Source organism: Sapajus apella, unplaced genomic scaffold, assembly GCF_009761245.1.
Source record: "Sapajus apella isolate SASKATOON/1434 unplaced genomic scaffold, GSC_monkey_1.0 scaffold36, whole genome shotgun sequence".
NCBI classification, from domain to species: domain Eukaryota; kingdom Metazoa; phylum Chordata; class Mammalia; order Primates; family Cebidae; genus Sapajus; species Sapajus apella.
Window position 1 is genome coordinate 2390620 of NW_022436976.1, and position 23675 is coordinate 2414294.

At 40.9% G+C, this 23675-nt stretch overlaps 1 protein-coding gene across 6 annotated transcripts in view; it reads right to left on the reverse strand.

Moving 5' to 3' along the window:
• Nucleotides 1-360: 360 nt before the first annotated feature.
• SAMD13 (sterile alpha motif domain containing 13) overlaps nucleotides 361-23675 on the reverse strand; it is a 48103-nt gene continuing 24788 nt past the window's right edge. For 3 of the 6 annotated variants that reach the window (XM_032296435.1, XM_032296437.1, XM_032296439.1), the window contains exons 3-5: nucleotides 21010-21121; nucleotides 17979-18100; nucleotides 1415-1539 (exon numbers count right to left, since the gene is read on the reverse strand). In XM_032296435.1, the coding sequence (XP_032152326.1) occupies nucleotides 1512-1539; nucleotides 17979-18100; nucleotides 21010-21121 (262 nt within the window). In that variant the 3' untranslated portion in view covers nucleotides 1415-1511. Of the gene's footprint in view, nucleotides 1540-17978; nucleotides 18101-21009; nucleotides 21122-23675 lie in introns of all 6 variants that reach the window. The other 3 variants (XM_032296436.1, XM_032296441.1, XM_032296440.1) reach the window with 1 other exon arrangement.

A 23675-nucleotide genomic window follows, 5' to 3' on the forward strand; every position in this document is an offset into this window, starting at 1 on the left:
AGAGGGAAATTATGAGTCCACCAACTCTTCGCAAGTTTTGTATGTGGAAATGTGAGCTTTTGTCTGGAAAGGAAGTCAGTAGCTTTTATTAGAATTAAAAAAAAATCATGACCCCACTGGCCTATAGCAAACAAAAAAAATCTTTGGCTAAAATAATACCTAAAATTGGGGATGAAAGAAGAAATGAGATTTACTTGAATGAGTCACTTTATAAAGAAATTAAATGCACATACAGATTTATATAATTTCTACTTCTAAAGTTTTTCCCCTCCCAAATGCTTAATTTTCTCTCCCTAGTTTCCAGAAGACCTTAATCCTTAATCCCAACTGAAGAAGCAGCCAAACAGAAAAGATCAAAGATACACTGGCAACAAACTGAAGCAATGCTTTATTGCAACCACAAAGCACCAATTCAACAAGGCGTTGACACATAGAGATTGAACAAATGTCTCTTTGAACAGAGATGTAGCAAGCCCACTTTTTCCAAGTTCTTAAAAACAAGTACTTAACCCAGGAACTGAACAAAGCATAGGACAATTAAAAAATTACACCATCATAAAGGAATATATATAAAAATATTCTGTACTAGTAACAAGGCTTTTTGACCTATAACTCTCAGCAAATTGCTGCAGAAACAAATCATTATAAATAAAACCATGAAGTTAAAAAAATGCTTTCTTCAAAAACAAAGAACCAATTTAAAAGAAAATCTGTGCAGAAAATACCATTACCCCATTTGAAAGCTAGCTGGATATGGATGGATACCCTCAGTACACAATGGAGCTTCTCTTTTCAGAGCTACGAGTCTGCTCCTGAAGGGGCCATGATGCATGTTCATTTCAAACACGGCAGCGTATCCCAATAAAACCTTAATAAGGTCAAGTGGAGAACCCTCTATAAAAAAGGGTGTCGGCAATTCCATCCAAGTAACACAGGCTCTAAGGAGCAAAGGAATTCAAGGGGGACAGCAATCCTTTTCTTCTTTCTCCCCCTCCCCAAGTGTTCTTGTTTTTACCCTTCCTAAGTCTGTAACCAAAAGATAGTCATTCAATTAAATTCTTTTTTAAAGGATTTTGGGAAAGCAATCTATAAAGAGATGACGAAAATCCTTATGTTGAAAGCCTTTCTGGGGAGGAGTATCTAATCGTGTCAAAGATCATTCTATTCAACACATTCCACGAGGAAAACAACCCTGTGCGCATCTTGTCCTTGCTCCTCCTGGCTGATTTCAGGTCAGCTGATGAATTGCCTAGTTTATCCAATAGGATAACGTTTCATTTGATTGAAATTCTTTACATATACACATGTATGTATTCTGTTTACAAAGTTTCATCACATGAAACTAAATTATGTCATTATGTATTTTTTGAGGTCTTAGACCCCAATTTGACTATACTATGAAGAGTTGTTCTTTAAATGCTTTGTCTGCAGAGGTTTTACATGATATTCGTAGATTTTCAGAGCAGGCCCCAATTTTAACTGAAGTCCTGTCAACACATCATTTCTTGTCATCAATAGCAGGGATTTTCCATCAATTTCCTATAATAGAAGCAGAGGGTAAAGCCAACATGTGAGTCCAAAAGCTCAAGGATAATGAAGAGAAAAGGAAGTTCAGAGGTAAAAGTCGTATCAATTGTGCCCAAGCTAAAAACATTATGTTTGTAGTAGTGCCAAAATGGAAAAAATGCAATCTTCTATTTTTATCTTACATCTTTCAGATTTATTTTGGCATTAAACACAATCCATAGCTGATCTTGCTTTCAAGCTCCTATCACAAACATCACATCTCGAAAAACAGATAGCAAGCTTACAGCATGTATCCTTAAGGATCAAAGATGTTGCTTCTGAAAGGAATAATGACACTTTCCGTTTTTAAAATCATTAAAGTTTATGCAGAATTTTCTGTGAAGTTAATTTCTAAAACAACTCTGTAAATTAGAATGGGCAGAGACGATCATCTCTAATTTACAGGCAAGCCAAGGATCAAGCAAGAAGTTCACTTGCCTAAGATCGTGAAGTTGGGAAAGGGGTGAATAGAATTTGAACTGTCATATACCTGCAGCTAAAGCCAATGTTATTTTTATAATCCCCCTCTGCTTCTCTTGATACTTAAATATATGTGTTTCAGATGGTCCTAGAGTCTTAGCTTTCCTGGAGTCTAGACAATTGCAACAATGGGGATTAGAAAAATGACTAAGACTTTGGGAGACTTTCCTGCCCTTTAAAGGAGGAACCATACACCTCAACTCAAAATCAACCTCTCCAAGATGAGTTCCCCTACCACACACCCTCTCAATGGATCCTCAAACTTCTAAATAAGGTAGTGAGGGGCAGGGCCCTGCCAGCTGAAAATCCCTTCTCTGTTCTGCTCAGAGTCCATTCCCTGCACCCTTAGGCACTCAGAGGCAGGTACACTGCACTCCAGGGATTCTGGAGAAACTACAAAGCTTTGGGGTGAAGTAAAAACAGGCTTCTCACAAAAGAGATGAGGATCCCACACATACAAAGTGGTTTGACACTTTTGGAAAGGAAGAACTTAGAAGAATGCTGAATACCACATTATTTTTGTTATTTTTTGTATGGGAACCTTACGTCTCTTAAGAACATGAGCTGGTTCTTAGGTGACTTGGGTTTAAGAGATAAACCAGCTGTGCATGGTCAGTGAGTTGTGACATTTCTGTTCATGGTTTTACCCACATACTTCTGCACCCACCTCTTCCACTGACCGACAGACATGGAGACACCATGCGTAGCTGCAACTACATAAAACGAGACTCCCTCCCACATTATCCCAGGGTGGCTCCTCCAACTCTCATGTGCCTTGCTTGCCAGGCTGGGAAGAAAATGTGCTTTGAATGCCTAACAGCGTGGGAGAAATAGCAGCAGGCTAGGCGGCTGAAGAAACACCCACTTTGTGACCTTAGGCAAGTCCCTTCTCTTCTGTTTCTTCCTTGGTAGGGTTTCTGACAAGATTCTATGAGAAATTGCTCTTGCAAATGCTCCCTGAGCTATGAGTTATACAATCACTTGTCATCATCCCTTCCATCATTCTCGACAGGACCAGGTCCTCATTTTACTTGTCAGCCACCTAACATGAACCAGAGCAGAACAAGGAATTACTTCTACCTGGTCTATGGTGGTTTTGAGTCTGGGAAACCTTTCTTCTGTCAGCTACCAGAACACAAACTATCTCACATTAGTTTGTGAGAGACCCTAACACATAAAAAAGCAGTTGATTGATAGGACAAGAATAGAAAATTTCCTTAAGGACACAGGAATTGACCCAATAATCCTAAAGTACTTTTCTTCCTATTTAGGCAACTAGTAATCCTAGAGATTGCCGATTAGTGAAAGCTGCAGGTCTGAGAGTTGGTGGAGGAGACTCTGGCCCCTGCAAAGCACAGTAGCTGTGCCGAAGACACTGTGAGGTCACAGAGACTAATTTAGAGGTGACCTTAAAGCTCACGCTGTGTCTTGCACGCGGGCTCAGAATGTTTTACTGAACGGCAAAGCCCTTCCTGCCCTCCATCTTGCCTCAGCTGTTGTGTGCGCACACTTCACTTACTACATGTTTAAATAGGCATCAGGAAGAGATGACGCTGCTTTCATTTCTATACACCAAGAAAACTTCCTCAACTAACTCAAAGTGAATTTTAAAAAAAATCTTTGTTGGCAAAAAGTCCTTTGACAACTCAGCATTTCTGTCAAAAGCCAAGTATGCCTGTGAAAATGCTGAAATTTGGGTTTTACTTAAGAGAAAATGGAAAAATCATGTTTCTGCTCCAATCTGATTTTCCCTTTGTTCAGTAGACACACTGCAGTTCACCTCAGACCAGGGCTGGTAAAAGAAAGCTCCATCTGGAAATCCTCGTTTTAGAAATGTTGAAATAAATATAGTGAATTCATACATACAACCAAACATTCCCCTTAAATCCTAACTAGAGCAGCTCAAAGGAATGAGAGTGGAATACAGCATAACGGAAATGAAGCTTATGGTCAGGCAAACTGCAGTCTGAATCCTGTCTCCACAAAGTACTATGTGGCCCTGGGTGGCAGACTTAACTGCCCTGCACCTCAGTTTCCCCACCTATAAGATGGAAACAAACCCGTGAAGGACTTTAGAGATTAGAAATGAAGGATGCAAAGTACCGTGCACGGTGCCTGACATGTAGGAGGTTCACAGTGACTACTAAGTGGAAGTGGATAGGCTTTGAAAGAAATAGGATGTGTTCTGATTCCAAATCCACCTTCTGCTTCCTTTCTGCAAGTGTGCTCCCCTTTGCCAGGAAGATGTAGGCATATTCCTGTTTAGGCTCAGACAATTTACTGAGATTAAAAAGTTCAAAGACTACATAAAACAATCGTTTCACAAAAATTGCACACACAGGCAAGTTCCTTGATTAAGAAGACAAATAATTTGTTACATAACTTCCATGGGATGCAAGTGAAATCCAAATTCTGCCAACAGCATGCTGCACTACAATGAGCTTGGGACTGGAAACTGGAGAGGTTCTAATGCAGACTGTATCCGGAACTTTCCATAAGGAACAACTCCTCTGGAACCCAGTCTGTGTATTGATATAAATGAATGAGTTGGAGTGTGACCAACTCCACCTAAACAAAACAAACCCAAGATTTTGCATGTACATTATGATGAAATCCAAAACAAAAGGTATTTCACATCTTGGGAATTGTGTTAGCTGATAATCATTTGTTAGTGTCGGTAAAACTTTTACACTGGTTGTGTCTTCATGTAAAAGTAACCTTCAGGTTCCTGTTGGGCGATAAAAAAATGTTTACATCTTTACTAAGTTCCAGCAAGTACTCATGCATGGAAGTAAAGTCTAGAGATGATAGTTTAAATTTCCAATGAGGGCAAGAGGCTAGATTTAAAAATAAATGAGTAGGATTCATAGATATTATAGCTCACTAGCTAAGCGTATGCTTTAGACTAAGACACTACTTTATTGCTTATTAATGGGGCCTGGGGCACATTACTGAATTTTTCTAAGCCTTATTTTCTTATCTATATGATGGGGGAAAGTGACTACTATATTTCACTGCTGAAAGTATTATTGAGGTAACTTTTGTGAAAATTCCTGACGTGCACTGACCACTCAATAAATGCTATTTAAAAAAGCATATAAAAGTTGGGCATGGAAGTCCCAGCTACTTGAGAGGCTGAGGTGGGAGGATTGCTTGAGCCCAGAAATTCAAGGCCAGCCTGGGCACACAACATAGGGAGACCTTGTCTCTACAAAATTAAAATTAAAAAATTGAAAAGCATATAAAGATCTTAACCCATGTACTTTTCACTCATTCTCTCTGCATTAATCTATACGTAGGTAACTCTGAATTGAACCTATTTGTGATATGGTTTGTGGGAAATGTATAGAAAGAAAGAATGGGTGGGAACAGAAGCAGCAAAGAGAAAAGAGCTTAGGAAGATACAAAGAGTACCCATCAAGAAAGGCAACAAGGCAATTGCAAGGTAGGGCAGGAAAAAAAAAAAAAAACGGTTAAGAGAAGTCAATGGGATTTATGACTCTGCACTGACTGGGAAGGCCATATTTGTGAAGTGGTCTCTACTGTCCTAGATGGTACGTAAGGGAAAGGAGGCTTAATTTAAAATCAGAAGACTGGGGAAGGATGCTCTGCTCTGCTACTTACGAGGTTCTTATGTCAACATCTGTCCCATTATTCCCCTCCTCTGTGAAATGAGAGGTTTGAACTAAGCTGAACTCTGTCCATCCCAGTTCAACACATTCTCAAATACAATTCAGTCTTCCATAAGCATCAAAACACCCTGTTAAAGAACACGGTGGCAACTTTTTACCAGTGATGTGGAGGAATCTCATGAAACAGTCTTTCTTTTTCTGCTTCATTCCTCCCCCTCACATTTTCTAGCACTTTCTTTGTAACAACTCTCTTGCCATTTACTCACTGGCTACAAGTGGCGACCAGTCTGAAGTTTCTCATTCCACTGCTTACAAAGGGTACAAATGTCTCAGAGGTAGAGGTACTCGCTCTGGAGCCCAGAGATACAAAAGTGGAATATCCTGTATCCAATATGGGAGTCACATCAAAGATGGAGGAGTGGAATCCCCTGGCTTAACCCACATGGCCAGTGGAAAATCATCTCCTGAGAAAAGCATCTTCATCTTCAGACATTCTGAAAGACACAGTGTGGCCTCTCAATGCATAGTTCCTCCTCCACATGTTTTTTTTCTCTGCCATCTCCTCTGTCTTCCCTTTTGGTTTGGTTCCTTCTGGCTGTGTCATACTCATTTCATTTCCTGGCATCAGACAAGACCTGATGGGCCTCTGCTACTTGTTTGAATTTCTTCTCAGATGACTCCTTGTTCTCTGGGTTCCTGCCTGGGTGTACTTGTAGACCCAGCTGGCGATGAGCTTTCTTACTATCAGAGGAGGAAGCATTTTGAGGCATACCTAGTACTTGTAGTAATTCACTAGGCTTCTTTAAACAGCCTTTCCCCACCAAGACAGGGTTGATTTTCTGAAGAATTTCTATATGAGGTTGGAAAAGAAGATGGTGAACTATTCAAATTTACACCAAGGCCTTTTGAATACTACCACATGGCTCTTGGGATGAAGTATCTTCTGGAGAGAAATTCCTCTTTGGTGTATGGATCCTTCTCATGCCCTCACCCCTGCCCCACCCCCTGTCAGCAGCTCCTTGTGGGTGGAGTGACTATGAACTCAACATTCTCAGTCAATGACTCTCAGCTGATGGCTGTGCTTGCCTTGCCTTCCTATTGGTAGCAAATTTAAAGTGGATAACATATACTTTGGGGAGGCTTCACTTTATTTAAAAATCAACACTGAGCAGTTTATTCAGAGAGAAACTATTTCTGTGGCTCAAAAGTCTCTATTTCATTTACTTAAGTAACAGTCACAGCGAAATGGCTTTTGCACTGAAATCAGACACAAAATCCATTTTGGCTCACTGTAAGGGCTAATGCTTTCGGTGACTTCATGAGTATTTCCTAGTGTTATTTTATATTTGCTGCTGGCACAAAGTGAGTGATAAAGGGTCTGTATTACAAAACAAAATCTTAAGCACATTTCTAATGAAGGAAAATAAGTAAAATTCATTTCATCAAATGAGAAAACTGGGTCATAGAGATTAAACTAGGCAGATTTTTTTAAATTATAGATTTACAAAATATAACTAGAATTTAAGAGCTCCCATATATTATCAAATAAGTCTTCTTCAGCTGATTAAAAAATTTCTTTTAATTTTTATAAGTTCCGGGGTACATGTGCAGGATGTACGTTTGTTTCACAGGTAAATGTGTGCCATGCTGGTTTGTTGCACCTATCAACCAATCACCTAGGTATTAAGCCCAGCATGCATTAGCTTGTGTGTGTGTGTGTGTGTGTGTGTGTGGCCCAGGCTGGAGTGCAGTGGCGCCATCTTGGCTCACTGCAACCTCCGCCTCCTGGGTTCAAGCGATTCTCCTGCCTCAGCCTCCCGAGTAGCTGAGACTACAGGCACGTGCCACCCCGCCTAATTTTTTGTATTTTTAGTAGAAATGGGGTTTCACCGTGTTAGCCAAGATGCTCTGGATCTCTTGAGCTGGTGATCCACCCACCTCGGCTTCCCAAAGTGCTGGGATTACAGGTGTGAACCACTGCGTCCAGCCAGCTATTTTTTCTTTTTTCTTTTTGGTTTGAGACAGAGTTTCACTCTGTCACCAGGGCTGGCGTGCAAAGGCGCGGTCTTGGCTCACTGAACCTCCACCTCCCAGGTTCAAGTGATTCTCCTGCCTCAGCCTCCCGAGTAGCTGGGATTACAGGCATGTGTCACCACGCCCAGCTAATTTTTTGTATTTTTAGTAGAGATGGGGTTTCACTATGTTGGCCAGGCTGGTCTCCAATGCCTCACCTTGTGATCCACCCACCTCGGCCTCCCAGAGTGCCAGGATTACAATTGTAAGGCACCGCACCCGGCCAGCTATTTTTCCGAATGCTCTCCTTCTCCCCATCCTACCCGCAACAGGCCCCAGTGCCTGTTGTTCCCCTCCCTGTGTCCATGTGTTCTCATTGTTCAGCTCCCACTTATAAGTGAGAACATGCAGTGTTTGGTTCCCATTCCTGTGTTAATTTGCTGAGGATAATGGCTTCCAGCTCCATCCATGGCCTGCAGACGACATGGTCTCGTTCCTTTTTATGGCTGTACAGTATTCCGTGGTGTATATGTACCACATTTTCTTTATCCAGGCTATCATTGATGGGCATTTGGGTTAATTCCATGTCTTTGCTATTGTGAATAGTGCTGCAGTGAACAAACATGTGCATGTATCTTTGTAATGGAATGATATATATTCCTTTGGGTACGTATCCAGTAATGGGATTGCTGGGTCAAATGGTATTTCTGATTCTAGATCTCTGAGGAATTTCCACACTGTCTTCCACAATGGTTGAACTAATTTACATTCACACCAACAGTGTAAAAGCATTCCTCTTTCCCCACAACCTTGCCAGCATCTGTTGTTTCTTGACTTTCTAATAAATGCCATTCTGACTGGTGTAAGACGGTATTTCATTGTGGTTTTGATTTGCATTTCTTGAATAATCTGTGATGTTGAGCTTTTGTTCATGTTTGCTGCTGCACTAATGTCTTCTTTTGAGAAGTGCCTTTTCATGTCCTTTGCTTACTTTTTAACAGGGCTGTTTTTTTCTTATAAATTTAAGTTCCTTGTAGATTTTGGATATTAGACCTTTGTCAGATGGACAGATTGCGAAAATTTTCTCCCATTCTCTAGGTTGCCCGTTTGCTCTGATGATAGTTTCTTTTACTGTGCAGAAGCTCTTTAGTATAGTTAAATCCCATTTGTCAATTTTTGCTCTTGTTGCAATTGTTTTTGATGTTTTTGTCATGAAATATTTGCCTGTGCCTTTGTCCTGAATGGTATTGTCTAGATTTTCTTCTAGTTTTTTTGTAGTTTTGGGTTTTACATTTAAGTCTTTAATCCATCTTGAGTTAATTTTTGTATAAGGTGTAAGGAAGGGGTCCAGTTTCAATTTTCTGCATATGCTTAGCCAGTCCTCCCAGCACTACTTATTAAATAGAGAATCCTTTCTCCATTGCTTGTTTTTGTCAAGTTTGTCAAAGCTAAGATGGTTGTAGATGTGTGGCCTTATTTCTGAGTTCTCCATTCTGTTCCATTGGTCTGGGCATCTGTTTTTATACCAGTACCATGTTGTTTTGATTACAGTAGCCTTGTAGTATAGTTTGAAGTCAGGTAGTACGATGCCTCCAGCTTTGCTCTTTTTTGCTTAGAATTGTCTTGGCTCTCTGAGCAATTTTTTTTTTTTTATTCTATATGAATTTTAGAACAGTTTCTTCTAAATCAGTGAAGGATCTTTTAATGTTAGCCTTTTCAAAATTTATCTCTGGACTTAAGAACTAAACTGAGCAGCAGCATCAAAACAACAAATGCTTTTAAAAAAGGAAGCTGTTGGTTGCTCTTTTTTGCAGGACACACAACTACAGATTTCCCAGGCTTCTTTAAAACTTAGTGTGGTCATGTGACTAAGCTCTGGCCAATGAGATGTGAAGGGATGATGCATACCTCTTTCAGGTCGTAAGATTACCTGCACAGGATTCTCCTTGCTCTTTTTCCTTGTGCTAACTTATGTCAATGCCTAGATGATCTTGAAAGCTATTCAACTGATAACAATGCCTCCTTTGCCTGGGTCTTTGAATTACAGTAAAGCAGAAAATCCCTACCAGCTACCTTGGACTATTTGTATGAGCAAGAAATAAACTTCTACTATAATTAAGCCATTATACACTACTTGTCATATCTGTTAGTCTATTTTAATACACCAACCATTTCTACAATTTCCCCTTCACTTTTACAACCTATTTATATCACATCATCAACTAAAAGAGTCCCATCTCTGCAACATTGAAAGCCCAATATCCTGTTCTGTCTCTCACTCCTCACTCTCATTAAACCCACTTTTTCATGTCAACTCCACTTTTTCCAGGGTTATCAGTCCCTTTCCGACTCCTTTTTGGTATCAAGTCTGAACTTAGTGATTGACCAGGGAGCCATTCTTTTATTAGTCCTCTAAAATAGCCCTCTTAAGTCATTAACTTTTTGCTGTGTCTATCCCACAAACCCCTCATCCAGGATGAGTCCAGCAATTCAGCTTCTCTCACTCCTCTATCTAGTGGAGCTGGGAAAAAAAATCAAGAAACCATGAAGACAAAACACTACACATTTGCAGTGTACCAATCTCAGCTGGCCAGTAGAATACCTCAACAGTTCTTTTGTTATCCTTGGTCATCTCCCTCTTCCATTCCCCTTGGTGGCCATTCTTAACCTTCATTGCTCTCCTCCAGTTCTTTATTAAATCTCTACAAATCCCCATCTATCACAAGCAGAGGAGCTTGATTCTTGTTTAGCAAAGGAAACAGAGGTTTTCAGGAACTCCTTTAATATCCATGAAGACAAAGTGTATTAGTCAGGGTTCTCCAGAGAAACAGAACCAAAGAGATACTGGTTAGGGATGACCAAGCTGCATGCTGGGAAAACAGGAAAGCTAGTGGTGTAATTCAGTCCAAGTCTGAAGGACTGAGAATGGGAGGGTGAGGTGGCGCTGGTGATATAAGCCCAGTCAGAGTCTGAAGGCCTGAGAACCAGAAGCTCTGATTTCCAAGAGCAGGAGATGATGGCTGTCTCAGGTCAAACAGAGTGATTCACCCTTTCCCCACATTTTTGTTCTATTAGGTCTATCATGGGATTAGCTGATGCTCACCCACATCAGTTAGGGCCATCTTTTTTATCCAGCCTATTGATTCAAATACTAATCTTCACAAACACCCTCACAGACACACCCCTAAATAATGCTTTACCAGCCATTTGGGCATCTCTTAGCCCAGTCAAGATGACACATTAAATTAACCATCACATAGGACAATCTTATTTATGTCTGTACACAGCTTCACCTATGTCCCCAACTTAGAATAATGCTGTCTTGCCCAGCACTAATTCCATAATATTTTTTAAAATAAAATACTTGAATATTTTATTGACCAAATTGAATCATGATGTTTATTATGGTTGGCATTACACTTTAAAAACTTTATTGGGATAAAATTAATATAACATGAAATATGCCATTTTACCCATTTTAAGTATACAGTAGCATTGATTACATTTATAGTCTTATGCAATTATTGCTGCTATTTTAGAAACACTTCCACTACCTCAAAAAGAAATTCTCCATCCATTGCTTAGTAACTCCCCCCTCTCCCTAGCCTCTGGTAACCTCTAATCTTCATTGTATCTCTATGAATTTGCCTATTTTAGATATTTCATGTACATGGAATTATGCAATATTTGTCTGGCTTATTTCATTTAGCATGTTTTCAAGGTTTATGTTGTAGCACATATCAGAACTTCATTCCTTTTTATGATTGAATAATATTCCATTATATGTATACAGCACATTTTAAAAATCAGTTCATTTGTTCACGGACACTTGGGATGTTTCCATCTTTGGTTATTGTAAACAATGCTATAATGACCACTGCACAAGTACAAGTATCTCTTTAATTCCCTGTTTTCATTTTTTGGGGGTGGAATTGCTGGATCAAACATGAATGCTATGCTTAACTTTTTAAGAGTCTCCCAAATTATTTTCCACAACAGATGCACTATTTTATAGTTCTACTAGCAATTTACAAAGGTTCCAATTTCTCCACATTTTTGCTCTTCCATATTCTCTTGATCTCATCCCTTTATGTGTCCTATATATCTACTGCAAAGTACAAGTATCTGTTTAATTCCCTCTTTTCAATTCTTTTGGGTGGAATTGCTAGGTCACAGAGTAATGCTATGCTTAACTTTCTGAGAATATGCCAAATTATTTTCCACAACAGATGCACCATTTTATAGTTCTACCAGCAATGTACAAAGGTTCCAATTTCTCCACATCCTTGTTCCTCCATATTCTTTTGATCTCATCCCTTTCTATATCCTCAGGGAGTTTGCTTCACTTAACTTTCCTCAATTTATTCCAATTTTAATCTGTCCAATTCTTTTGGCTACTTTCCTGGATTTGAGTAAGTCTGGATGTCTTCTCTCTTAGAAAAGAGCCCTCATGCCTACATGACCCTCTAGCTGCTGCTTCTCCCCTACTGGCCTGCCTCCCACTCACTTCTCAACTTGGAGAAAAAGTTCCTCCCCAGCTAATGTGTGTGCACCCTGACAGGCTGCTGTGGCTGCTGGCATGCATGAGCAACCACAGATCCTGCTGCCACTGCCCCAGTGTAACTCTTTTGCCAGCACCCCTCATCAGAGTGTTGTGGCCAGCAGACAGGGAATACTTTGATCCCTCCAGTAAAGCAGGTTGCTAATCGCAAGGGGCCAGAGAACAAAGCTGGTAGCCTGGTACCAGCCCCCCCCGCCCCGAGTTACAGCATGCAGCCCAGAAGTGCCAAGCTGAGCCTTGTCCTCCTAAAATCTTGCAGAAATAAAGCCAGTCACCTTATACCACAATCAAACCCCCAAGGGCATTAAAGAAGAGAAAGGCAAAAAAATCACACCCAAAGGACAGCAACTTCAAAGACTGAAGAAATATGAGCCCACAAGAAAAAAACAGAAACAAAAAAACTAATACAATAACTCTGGCAACTCAAAAGCCAGAGTGTCCTCTTGTCTCCAAATGACTGCACTAGCTCCCAATAATGATTTTTTAACCAGATTAAAATGGCTGAAATGACAGACATAGAATTCAACATATAGATAGGAACAAAGATCATTGAGATTCTGGAGGAAGTTAAAACAGAATCCAGGGAATTTAAGGTTTATAATAAAATGATACGGTAACTGAAAGATGAAATGGCCATTTTAAGAAAGAATCAAACTGATCTGGCAGAGTTGAAAAACTTACTTCAAGAGTCTCATATTATAATCTCAGCAGAAGAGATCAAACTGAGGAAAGATTCTCAGCTCTTGAAGAATGGCCGATAGGGTTTGACTGTGTTCCCACCCAAATCTCATTTTGAATTCCCACGTGTTGTAGGAAGCGCCCAGTGGGAGGTAATTGAATCCTGGGGGCAGGTCTTTCCCATGCTGTTCTTGTGATAATGAATAAGTCTCAGGAGATCTAATGGTTTTAAAAAGAGGAGATTCCCTGCATAAGCTCTCTCTATTTTTGCCTGCTACCATCCACATAAGATGTGACTTGCTCCTCCTTACCTTCTGCCGTGATTGTGAGGCCTCCTCAGCCATGTGGACCTGTAAGTCCAATTAAAGCTCTTTCTTTTGTAAATTGCCCAGTCTTGGGTATGTCTTTATCAGCAGTGTGAAAATGAACTAATACAGTAAATTGGTACCAGTAGAGTGTGGCGTTGCTGGATACGCAAAAATGTAGAAGCGACTTTGGAACTGGGTAACAGGCAGAGGTTGGAACAATTTGGAGGGCTCAGAAGAAGACAGGAAAATGTGGGAAATTTTGGAACTTCCTAGAGACTTCTTGAATGACTTTGACAAAAATGCTGATAGTGATATGAACAATAAGGTCCAGGCTGAAGTGGTCTCAGATGGAGATAAGGAACTTGTTGGGAACTGGAGGAAAGATGACTCTTGTTATGATTTAGCAAAGAGATTTCAAACTGTACTACATGGCTACGATAACCAAAATAGCATGGTACACATAGATCAATGTAACAGAATAGAGAACACGGGAATAAAGGTATGCATCTATAACCATCTAATCTTCGACAAAGTGACAAAAACAAGCAATGGGGGAAGGACTCCCTATTCAATAAATGGTGCTGGGATAGCCATATGCAGAAGATTGAAACTGGACCCCTTCTGCTGTATATAAAAATCAACTCAAGATGGTTTAGAGACTTAAATGTAGAACATGAAAGTATAAAAACTCTAGAAGATAAACTAGGAAATACCATTCTGGACTTAGGCCTTGGCAAAGATTTCATGATGAACATGCTAAAAACCAATTGCAACAAAAACAAAAATTGACAAATAGGACCTAATTAAACTAAAGAGTTTCTGCACAGCAAAAGAACTATCAACAGGGCAAACAGACAATCTACAAAATGGAAGAAAATATTTGCAAACTATGTATTCAAAGGTTTAATATCCAGGATCTATAAGAAACTTAAACAAATTAACAAGCAGAAAAACAAACAACCCCGTTAAATATTATGAAAAGGACATGAACAGACACTCCTCAGAAGACACTTCTCAAAGACATACATATAGCTAATGGGCATATGAAAAAATGTTCAATGTCATTAACCATTAGAGAAATACAAATCAAAACAACCATGAGATACCATCTTGCACAAGTCAGAATGGCTACTATTAAAAAAAAATAGATGCTGGTGAGGTTGCTGAGAAAAGCGAATTCCCACCACAATAGTGGTGGAAATGTAAATTAGTTCAGCCATTGTGGAGAGCAGTTTGGTGATTTCTCAAAGAACTTAAAACATAACTACCATCCAACCTGGCAATCCCGTTACTGGGTATATGCCTAAAAGAATATAAGTTGTTCTACCATAATGACACATGAACCTGTACTTTCACTGCAGCACCATTTACAATAGGAAAAATATGAAATCAACGTAAGTGCCCATTAACAGTAGGCTGGATGAAGAAAATGTGGTACATATACACCATGGAATACTACATAGCCATTAAAAAAGAATAAGATCATGTCCTGTGCAGCAACATGGATAGAGCTGGAGGTCATTATCCTACATGAACTGATGCAGGAACAGAAAACCAAATACCTTATATTCTGATAAGTGGAAGCTAAACATTAAGTACACATGGACATGAAGAAGGGAAAAATAGACGCTAGGGCCTATGTGAGGGTGGAGGGTGGGAGGAGGGTAAAGATGAAAAACTGCCTATTGGATACTATGCTTATTACTTAGGTGATGAAATAATTTGTACACCAAACCTCTGTGACACACAATTTACCTATATAACAAATTTGCACGTGTACCCATGAACCTAAAATAAACTTTTTAAAACTTTTCCTTATCAGTTTTCAATTTTCTTGGCTACTTTCTTATTGTTAGCATTACCATTTACTTGTGATTTCACCTCTTTTCTAAATCTTCATGGGCTGAAAGGACACATCAGCAGAAATTGGGTTGCCACTTCCCGTTCATTATGCTATAACATATTTTAAGCATTTCAATAGCCTTCAATTGTTGAAAACTATCAGGCATCAAAGCACCTCAAATATTTTCAAGTGCTTGGTATTATTGCTGATGAAGTAAATCAAGTCATTCTCAATTTTTGAGGTTGTAATTGGTCTAATTCAAAGCCAGATTTGCCATTAAAGCTAATCATTTTTAAGAGTCACCTTAACAAGTTTGTAACCATAACTTTGTAATTTTTTTTGACCAAGGAGGCCTGTTACAACTGTATAAACTTTAGGCTCCACAAAACCTAGATTTATTTCTGTTCTAATTAGAAATCTCCATCTAGAATTGCTACAACTGAATTCACTTTGGCTGTGCTTTGAACACTATGCTCAGGGTTGTTCTGACTGGCCTCCCGACCCTATGGTTCCATTTTGAGGTAGTTAGTATTACTCGGCAACATGTAACCATAAGAAATTTTATTTATTTTTTATCAAGTCAGTGACTCCAGAAACTTATCAAAAGTTAGCAATAAGCCATTTGAAAAGAGATGTCAATCTTTGCATTTCAAATGAACGACTTAAGCAACCAGCTGGGCATTTCAGAGTAAAACTACTATTCTTATTCACATGGTTTGAGAAAGTGAAGAGATAATAGAGTAAAATTCATTTGTCACCTTGAGTTGCATATTATTTTGTCACGATTATCTCAGAGATACATATTATTCCAGAAATAAAATCATGAATGTTGCTTTTAAGTTTGAGAAATCTGCATAATATGAACTATATGACATTGATTGAATGGCAGATGCCTGTCTTCCATCTTCTTCATGTATGTTCTAAGTATGTGAGTCAAACAGACAAAGACATAGAAATGAAGTGACTACACCACAACAGGCAGAGCTGTATTGCAATTGTGACTTGAATTTAGGGTCCAATTTGAGTGGTGAAGTTTCTTACTAGACTGCAGAGTTCCTTAAATGGCAACTAAATGCATTGCCCATAGATGGCTTTACAACAGAGAATGCTGCTCATTTAGGCTTTATAGTTTGACAAAGTAAACTTTATCCTAAATGTCCTCTGTCAGGAAGGGAGTGATGCTTGTGAAAGATTAGTCAAAATAGTCTCTTAAAAACCAAAGCTCTTATCAAAGTAAAATTCCTGAGGTACCTTAGACTCCTGAAAGCCAAGCAGCCCATATCCATGGAAAAATGCCATTTAAAAAAGAAAAATCTATTCACAAAAGCTCAACTGTGTCTCAAGTGATTTTGTGCCCTGTGTTGTACCTGAAAGCATACTTCTTGAGGACCAATTCCAAGATGACATATTTTGACTCTTAAAGCAGGAGCTTGCATAGTAGTCTGCTTTTTTAACTCAGTATTCTGTTTAATTCACTTTATAGAAATCTGAGTCCTAGAAAGGCAAATTCTCCAGGACCACCCAGTAACCATAAATCAACTGGAAGAAAACATATCAGAAGTCATGACTTTCACTAATTCCCTTCACCACAGCCTAAAATGTTTGTCTGCTAGAAGGCACTTGGGAAAATAGCCACCATACCACAGTGTCTGTGGGAAAGAGACATGGTACTGACAAGGCTGTAATCACTGCCCTCTCCAGGGCTCCCACTGCCTGCTGCTCTCATAGGCTGGTGAACCCTCTGGAGTGCTAGCTGAATGAGTCCAGTGGGCCAGACTCCCTACACGGTGAACAACTGCAATCCTGACGACACAAAACACATGCCAACCCAAGGAGCAGCAACATCGCTGTCCAAAATATACATCCTGTTGACACTGGGCTATTCGTGATGGGCTAGGCAGGGGCTCAGGCCTTCACTCTTGATAATTATTTTGACTAGTAATTGTGACTAACACAGAAGGCTCCAAAGAGGACTGCCAGAAGAAAATTTGATGAAGATAATTACAGCAGAGGAAAACTTAATGAAGGTCATTGTTCTGTGGCAGCGGGGTGCCTGCACAGAGAAAGGGAGGTTAGGTAAAGACCATCAGCATAATCCAGCTGCTTCTCCATACCACAGAAACACAAGATAAATCTTGCCCTCTGACAAATCTTGCTCAGTGGCCTCATATCTTCCCCAGAGGTCATGTTGCTAGAAAGCCACATCAGAGTCTGGTTGCTGCAGCCATACAGTTTCCAGTACTGTGCTATGAGACCATACCACAAAGACAGATACTCTCCTGGAAGTCAGGCCAACTGATGGCGGACATGTTTGCCATAATATCAGTATTTTAGTCAATTCAGGCTGCCGGAACAAGATACTGTATACTGGGCAGCATAAATGACAGCTATTTCTCACAGTTCTAGAAGCTGGAAGTCCAAGACAGGGGTGCCAGCATGGCTGGGTTCTTGGTGAGGGCTCTCTTCCTGTCTTATAGAGATGGTCTTCTTGCTGTATCCTCACACCTGAGAGTAAGCTCTCTGGTGTCTTGTTCTCCTCTTATAAGGGCACTGATCCCATCATGGGGGCTCGATCCTCATGACCTCATCTAAACTTAGTTACCTGCCAAAGATCCTACCTCCTAATATCCTCACACTGTGGGTTAGGTTTTCAACATAAGAGTTTTGAGGGGACACAAACATTCAGCCCACAATAGCCAGCCATGAAACAATAAGCTACCCACATCACGGGCAACCGTGCTGCCCTTTCGGGACTTGCCCTTTTCAAAGGTGGTTTAGGGGATGCTCTCCATCCCTGCTCTGTTTCTGTCAAGTTGCAGGGCAAAGCTTTCCTGCAGAGAGTTTTAGGAAGCAGCTGTTCTAAATGTTTCTCAGCTGCTGTGATCTAGAAGATGTACCTTGGAAGGGTCATGTGCTTGGGCTGGAGATGGCCTGCAGTCTTCCCATCAGGATGATGAGTGGGTGCTAACCGACTGGGTTCATTGCCAGGAAGACTCCAGAGGTAAAATGCTGATGGCCTCTGTAGTGTGATGATGGAAGAAGAAGTTAACATGGCAGAGGATCCAATCCTCAGTTCTCACGAATACACAGCAGCGACTTATCTTACCAGCCAAAGCCTGGCCCTCCCTGCCCTCTACCTCCTTTAATGGGAAAAGGAGAAACGAGGTTTGAATCACTGCCAGAGTCAAATTCAAGGCAGACACTTTCCCCACTCAATCACCCTTCCATGAAAATGAAGAAACTCAAGCTTTTGGATCATGCTAGCAAAACTCTGATCCTTCGTTTCTGAATTGGCAGACTGAACATGGCAGCAAGGCAATGCTCACTTCTCCCTTGAAGGATTTCTGAATGAAATGCATTAGAAGAGTTTATTCCCATTATGCTTCCCAGTGTCCATGGTGCCAGAATGAGGTCATCCATGAGAGAAAGGGCCTGCTGATGGGCCAGGCTCATAGCTGGCAGTCCAATTTCCGAGGTATCTCACAGGATCTGGAAGGTCTAGAGACCATTGGGTGCCCTCAGTCTGGGATGTCTGCCTCCAATGAGTCTCAGCAAAAGCTCAACCTACAAAGGGCTTTGGTCAGCTGGGAATCTGGCCAAGAGACCTTTTAGCTAAGTATGTTTTTGATAATCATTTACAATATCACTTAAATTTAATTTTAGAAGAGAGCTATTCAATTGCAATGACACAAATGGACATTGTACCGGTGAAAAACAAAGTATGTTCCAGCTGATCAGCGGCCTTCCTTCCACTTTCCAACCTGAGCGGTTCTTTTCATCACAATTATTCATAAAATTTTTTCAAACATAAAGAAAACGCATCAGAGTTTTAGAGTAAATACCCATATTCTGAACACCTAGATGCTACAATTAACATTTTCTGTACTTGCTTTATCACATATATGTCCACGTAGTCACCCTTCTATTTAATTGCCAACCCATATTTTTAATGCATTTTAAATTGAGTTGTATATAGCAGTATTCTTCCTCCCCCACATCAAGGGCAACCATGCTGCCCTTTCGGGACTTGCCCTTTTCAAAGGTGGTTTAGGGATGCTCCCCAACCCTGCCTGCTTCTGTCAAGTTGCAGGGCAAAGCTTTCCTGACGAGAGTTGAAGGAAGTGGCTGTTCAAATTTGTTCTCTGTTATGCCTGTGTAAAGCAAGCAGTGGCCCATGCATACCTGTAACCTGAGCCTATATCAAGAATCAGAATGTTACCATCACCCTGAAAGTTCCCTCATACTCCTTCCGAGTCATTCTCCACCCCCACCCAGCCAGAGGCAGCTGATTGTTTTTTACCACTGATTCATTTTTCTGTTCTGAAACTTAATCTAAATGGAACCATTCAGTATGAACTCAGCTATGTAAGGTTTCTCTCATTCAGTATTATGTTTTTGAGACTCATCCAAATGGTTGTACATAACAGTAGTTCATTCCCTTTTATTACTGTGGAGTATTTCCATTGTATGAATATGCCACAGTTTGTATATTCATTCCCCTATGGATGTAGACCTAGGCTTCAAATTTTTGACCATTGTGATAAAGCTGTTAAGAACAATTTTGTACAAGTCGTTTTACAGACATGTGTTTTCATGTCCCTTAGGTAAATACCCAGGAGTGAAATTGCTGCATCATGGGGTAGATGTCTGAATGTTTATTTCACATTCTCACCAACAATGAAAGAGTTCCAGTTGCTCCACACCCTCGTGAATGTTTAGTGTTATCAATCTTTCTCATTTTAGCTCTTCCGGTGGATGCAAAGTAATTTAAGCTGCTATTTTAGCAAGTTTTCTAAATTAGAAAAAAAATACATACCTACAAAGATCAAGTCTGAAGTAAATATGGCTTGAAAGAAATCTAGAAACTGGCATGTGCAATATTAGAAAAGTTTACCTTATCCAAATCAGGCCATACAACTAATCGCTTAAGAGAATAAAAATGGCTGAAGGGATATGAAACAAGCAGCAAGACACATTTTTCAGTTTTTGCTTCTCCCGACAATATTATGATACTAGAAAAGCAAATGTAATGCTTAGAAAACTGCAGGCTTCATTGATAGAGAAATAGGAACTCTGTGTTTACCCACAGAACTGGCCCGGTGTGAACCACACTGTGCTGTCCCCATTTGCCTCCTCAGGTCAAAGCCCCTTGAGGACCACCCCTACAGACCTGGCATAGCCTGTAGCATGGAGCTGTGAATCACCTAGCCCATTAGGACGAATTCCTGCCCCTTCCTCCCTCTGATACCAACCCTGGACCTAAGGGAAAGGAAATCCCGTTTTTTGAGCATTAACATTGTGCCAGAACCTATGATAAATTGTGCATATATTGTCTTTTAATCATCACAACAACATCCCTATAAAGTTATTGACAGTCTGATATTATAGATGTGAAACCAAGACTGAGAGACATAATAATGTGCCTAGGGTCACAGAGAGGTAGAAGAACCAGGATTCGACCTACAATCTGGTGCTCTTTCTGCTCTACCTTGCTAAGCACCCAGAAAGCAAACAGCGGAGAGCTTAATAGTTCACTGGGTGCCTAGGATAGTAGAAGGCACCGCACGTCTCTTGGTCAGGTTTGTCCCTGCCTTTCCTTTCTCTTCTGTTTCTGCACCCTTCTAGTGTGTTTGTATTGAAGGTAGGGCTGATTCACTCCACCCCTGAGTCTTTCAGAGGACAGATGTTAATGAACTTTAGCCTTCCTCTCCATGGCTGCCACTGTCTCCGGCTTTGAGTTTTCCCCTTGCATGAAGGCATAATTCACCTGATACATCCATTCTCCTTCCCCTCAGTTTCTCAGCACCTCATTGATCCCTCCCTGCTCTTTGGTCCTCTTCCTCCTCACTCCCTTCTGCCCACTGTCGGGAAAGGAGGTAACTGTGGGTTCATCACATGTTCATAATGTGTTTCTCTAGACCAAGTTACCTGTTCCTGAAAAGCACTAGCTTGCTCCTCAAATCCCACGGTTCGGAAATAATTGACGACATCCATCACAGCCCAGTCTGCAGGATCAGGTGGTCTCCCACTTTCCATGGAACTGCAAAACACAAATCCAGACAGTTTTCATGGCAGTGCCTGCACAAGGGTGTGGCCAGGCTCACAACTGGGTCTTCTGGGGCAGGCCTCTCGTGTTCCTTGGGTTCAGATGATGATTACTCTCACTGGCTTAGTCACTGCTAATATACCATTTGAGCTTTAATGTAACTTATTTCCTCTGGTTTTTAATCCAGAGTCATTGAGAGTGGTCCGGTGACTGCTGGCAGCCCACAGTATGACATTCATACTTCTGAGTTCAGAACACCTGGCCTTTTACAGTATGACCTCAGCATACCTCTCTCTCTTCCTTTCTTCTTAACACCTTCCCTAGCCCCATCCCCACACATCTAGGGATAAACCATTCCACAATAGGCCAAGTCCTTTCACAGATCTGAGCCTCTGCGCATCCTGTCCCAGTCACTTACAATGCCCCCTCACCTGTCTTTACTGAACAAAACTCTTATCATTTCTATCAGTACAAAAACTACCTCCTCTTTGAGGCATTTTTCTGGCTCTTCCAAGGGAGTATTTTAGTCATAACCTCCTTTGAGTTCTAGAACTTCATTCAGACTCCCATTGTAGCACTTTCCACACTGGATTATATCCTCCCACTAGAGTGGGAGGTGCAGGTTGGAGATACGCATTTGAGCCTGGACCACTTCCATTTTACTATTCCTACTATCAAGCCTGTACTTAGGAACGTAATCCATATTGTTCAAATAAATAAACAGATGACATTCAAGCATTTGTCTGAGAGGGTCTATGGGGAACACACTCCTCAATGTATTCAGAGAGGAGAGAACAAAGAATTAGAAGAAAGAAAGAACAGTATTGACCTGCAGTTACTGGGACTCTGCCTCATTTCTGAATTGGGAGTATTTGTCTATCTTTCTCTACACTTCATCCAAGATGATTTTCCCAGAGTGTACATTCAATTATATAGCCTAACTTTGCTTTGGAGCTCCTTCAGGACAAAGCCTCTTCCCACCTTTGCAATAGAATACACTGGAGAGCAAAACAAAGACCACCCTTTTTCTTATGGGCCTTACAGTCCTGTGGGGAGTGGACATTGATCAATGGTCATACAAGTAAATGTGCAGCTGCAAGTTATGCTAAACGCTAAGAAGGACAAGCACCACGTACTATGACAGTTTAAGGGATAGGGGAAGCTTTCCGGTGGGAGTTTCTTTTCAGGTACGATCTAAAAAGCAGCCAGAAGTTAACTGTATAAAGAAGTCACATGAAGATTATTCTAGGCCCCATGGCAGGAACAAGGGAGCCACGCAGGCCTTGGAGGCCACACTAAGGATTCTGGATTTTTGCTAAGAGCAATGAGAAGCTCTTATGTAAAGGGGGCAACCTGATCAGATTCACATTTTGAAAAAGAGGATGCTGGAGAGGAGCCAGTGAGGAAGAAGGCAGTGAGAAATCTACTGCAGTCATGCAAGCCAGAGATCATGCTAACTTAGACTAGAGTGGTGGCTATGGAAAACGAGAGGAGTGTGTGGATTTAAAAGATAGTTAATGAATAAAATCAGTGTAATGTAGTGCTGGACCAGACATAGAGAATGGAGCGAGTAGAAGTGTCATGGAGCTGGCTGGGTGGTGGTAACTTTGCTGAGATGGCACTCCCAGGATGAGCTGAACATACTAAATTTGGGGTACCGTCTATATCCAAGTGGAGATTTAATGTGGGATATAAGTCTAGAGCACAAATCAGAAGAGTGGGCTAGGTACACCTGTGGGAGACAGAGGCATTAGACAGTAACTAAAATCTTGAGAGAGGATGAGAGGAGAGCTGGGTCTAGAACTAGGTTTGAGAGGTTCAATATTTAGTGGAAGTTGAAAATATCCAGGCTACTTTTAATGGAAAAAAAATTGGCTAGATTTTGAGGGATTCCTGAAGATCTTTAAAGGTGTAAGAGTCAAGAATCCAGCCACTTAATTCTCCAGCACAATGTTTTGCCCAAAGCAGGAACCTAAAATATTTGATTTAAGAAAACCAAACTGGAGGTCATAAGATGGCCATTTAGGAACAGCTCAGGATTGCAGCTCCCAGTGAAAGCACAGAGGGTGAGTGGACACCACATTTTTATTGCCCACAGACTAGGAAATTCCCAGATGGAGGAGCTCCAGGGGTCGCCAGCGTGGCTGTTTCAGCTGTGTCAGCCGGCGCCGCTGCTTTGCCCCACGTGGCCGCTTTGTTGGCTCTCGGGAGCAGCAGTTTTCTGTACAAAATACACTAGTCCAGGTGCCCTTTTGGCTGGCGATTGGAGCCACGGGAAGTCACCCATTCATCTGTTTAAAAAGGGGACTGAACAGGGAACCAGGACAGTAGATTCCAGGGCAAAAAAAGCGCCATGAATCTCAGTGCCGCTGTTTTAAGCCAGAGCAGTGAGTCGCCGCCCGGGAAAACACACAGATCCTGGTGCCTCTTCAACAGGTGACTGGAACACCAACTTAAAAAAAAAAAAGGCTCTGAGGCAGGGAGCCAGGCAATCAGGCTCGGCTGGTCCCACCCCCAAAAAGAACAGCAATCAGAAACTCTCTGGATT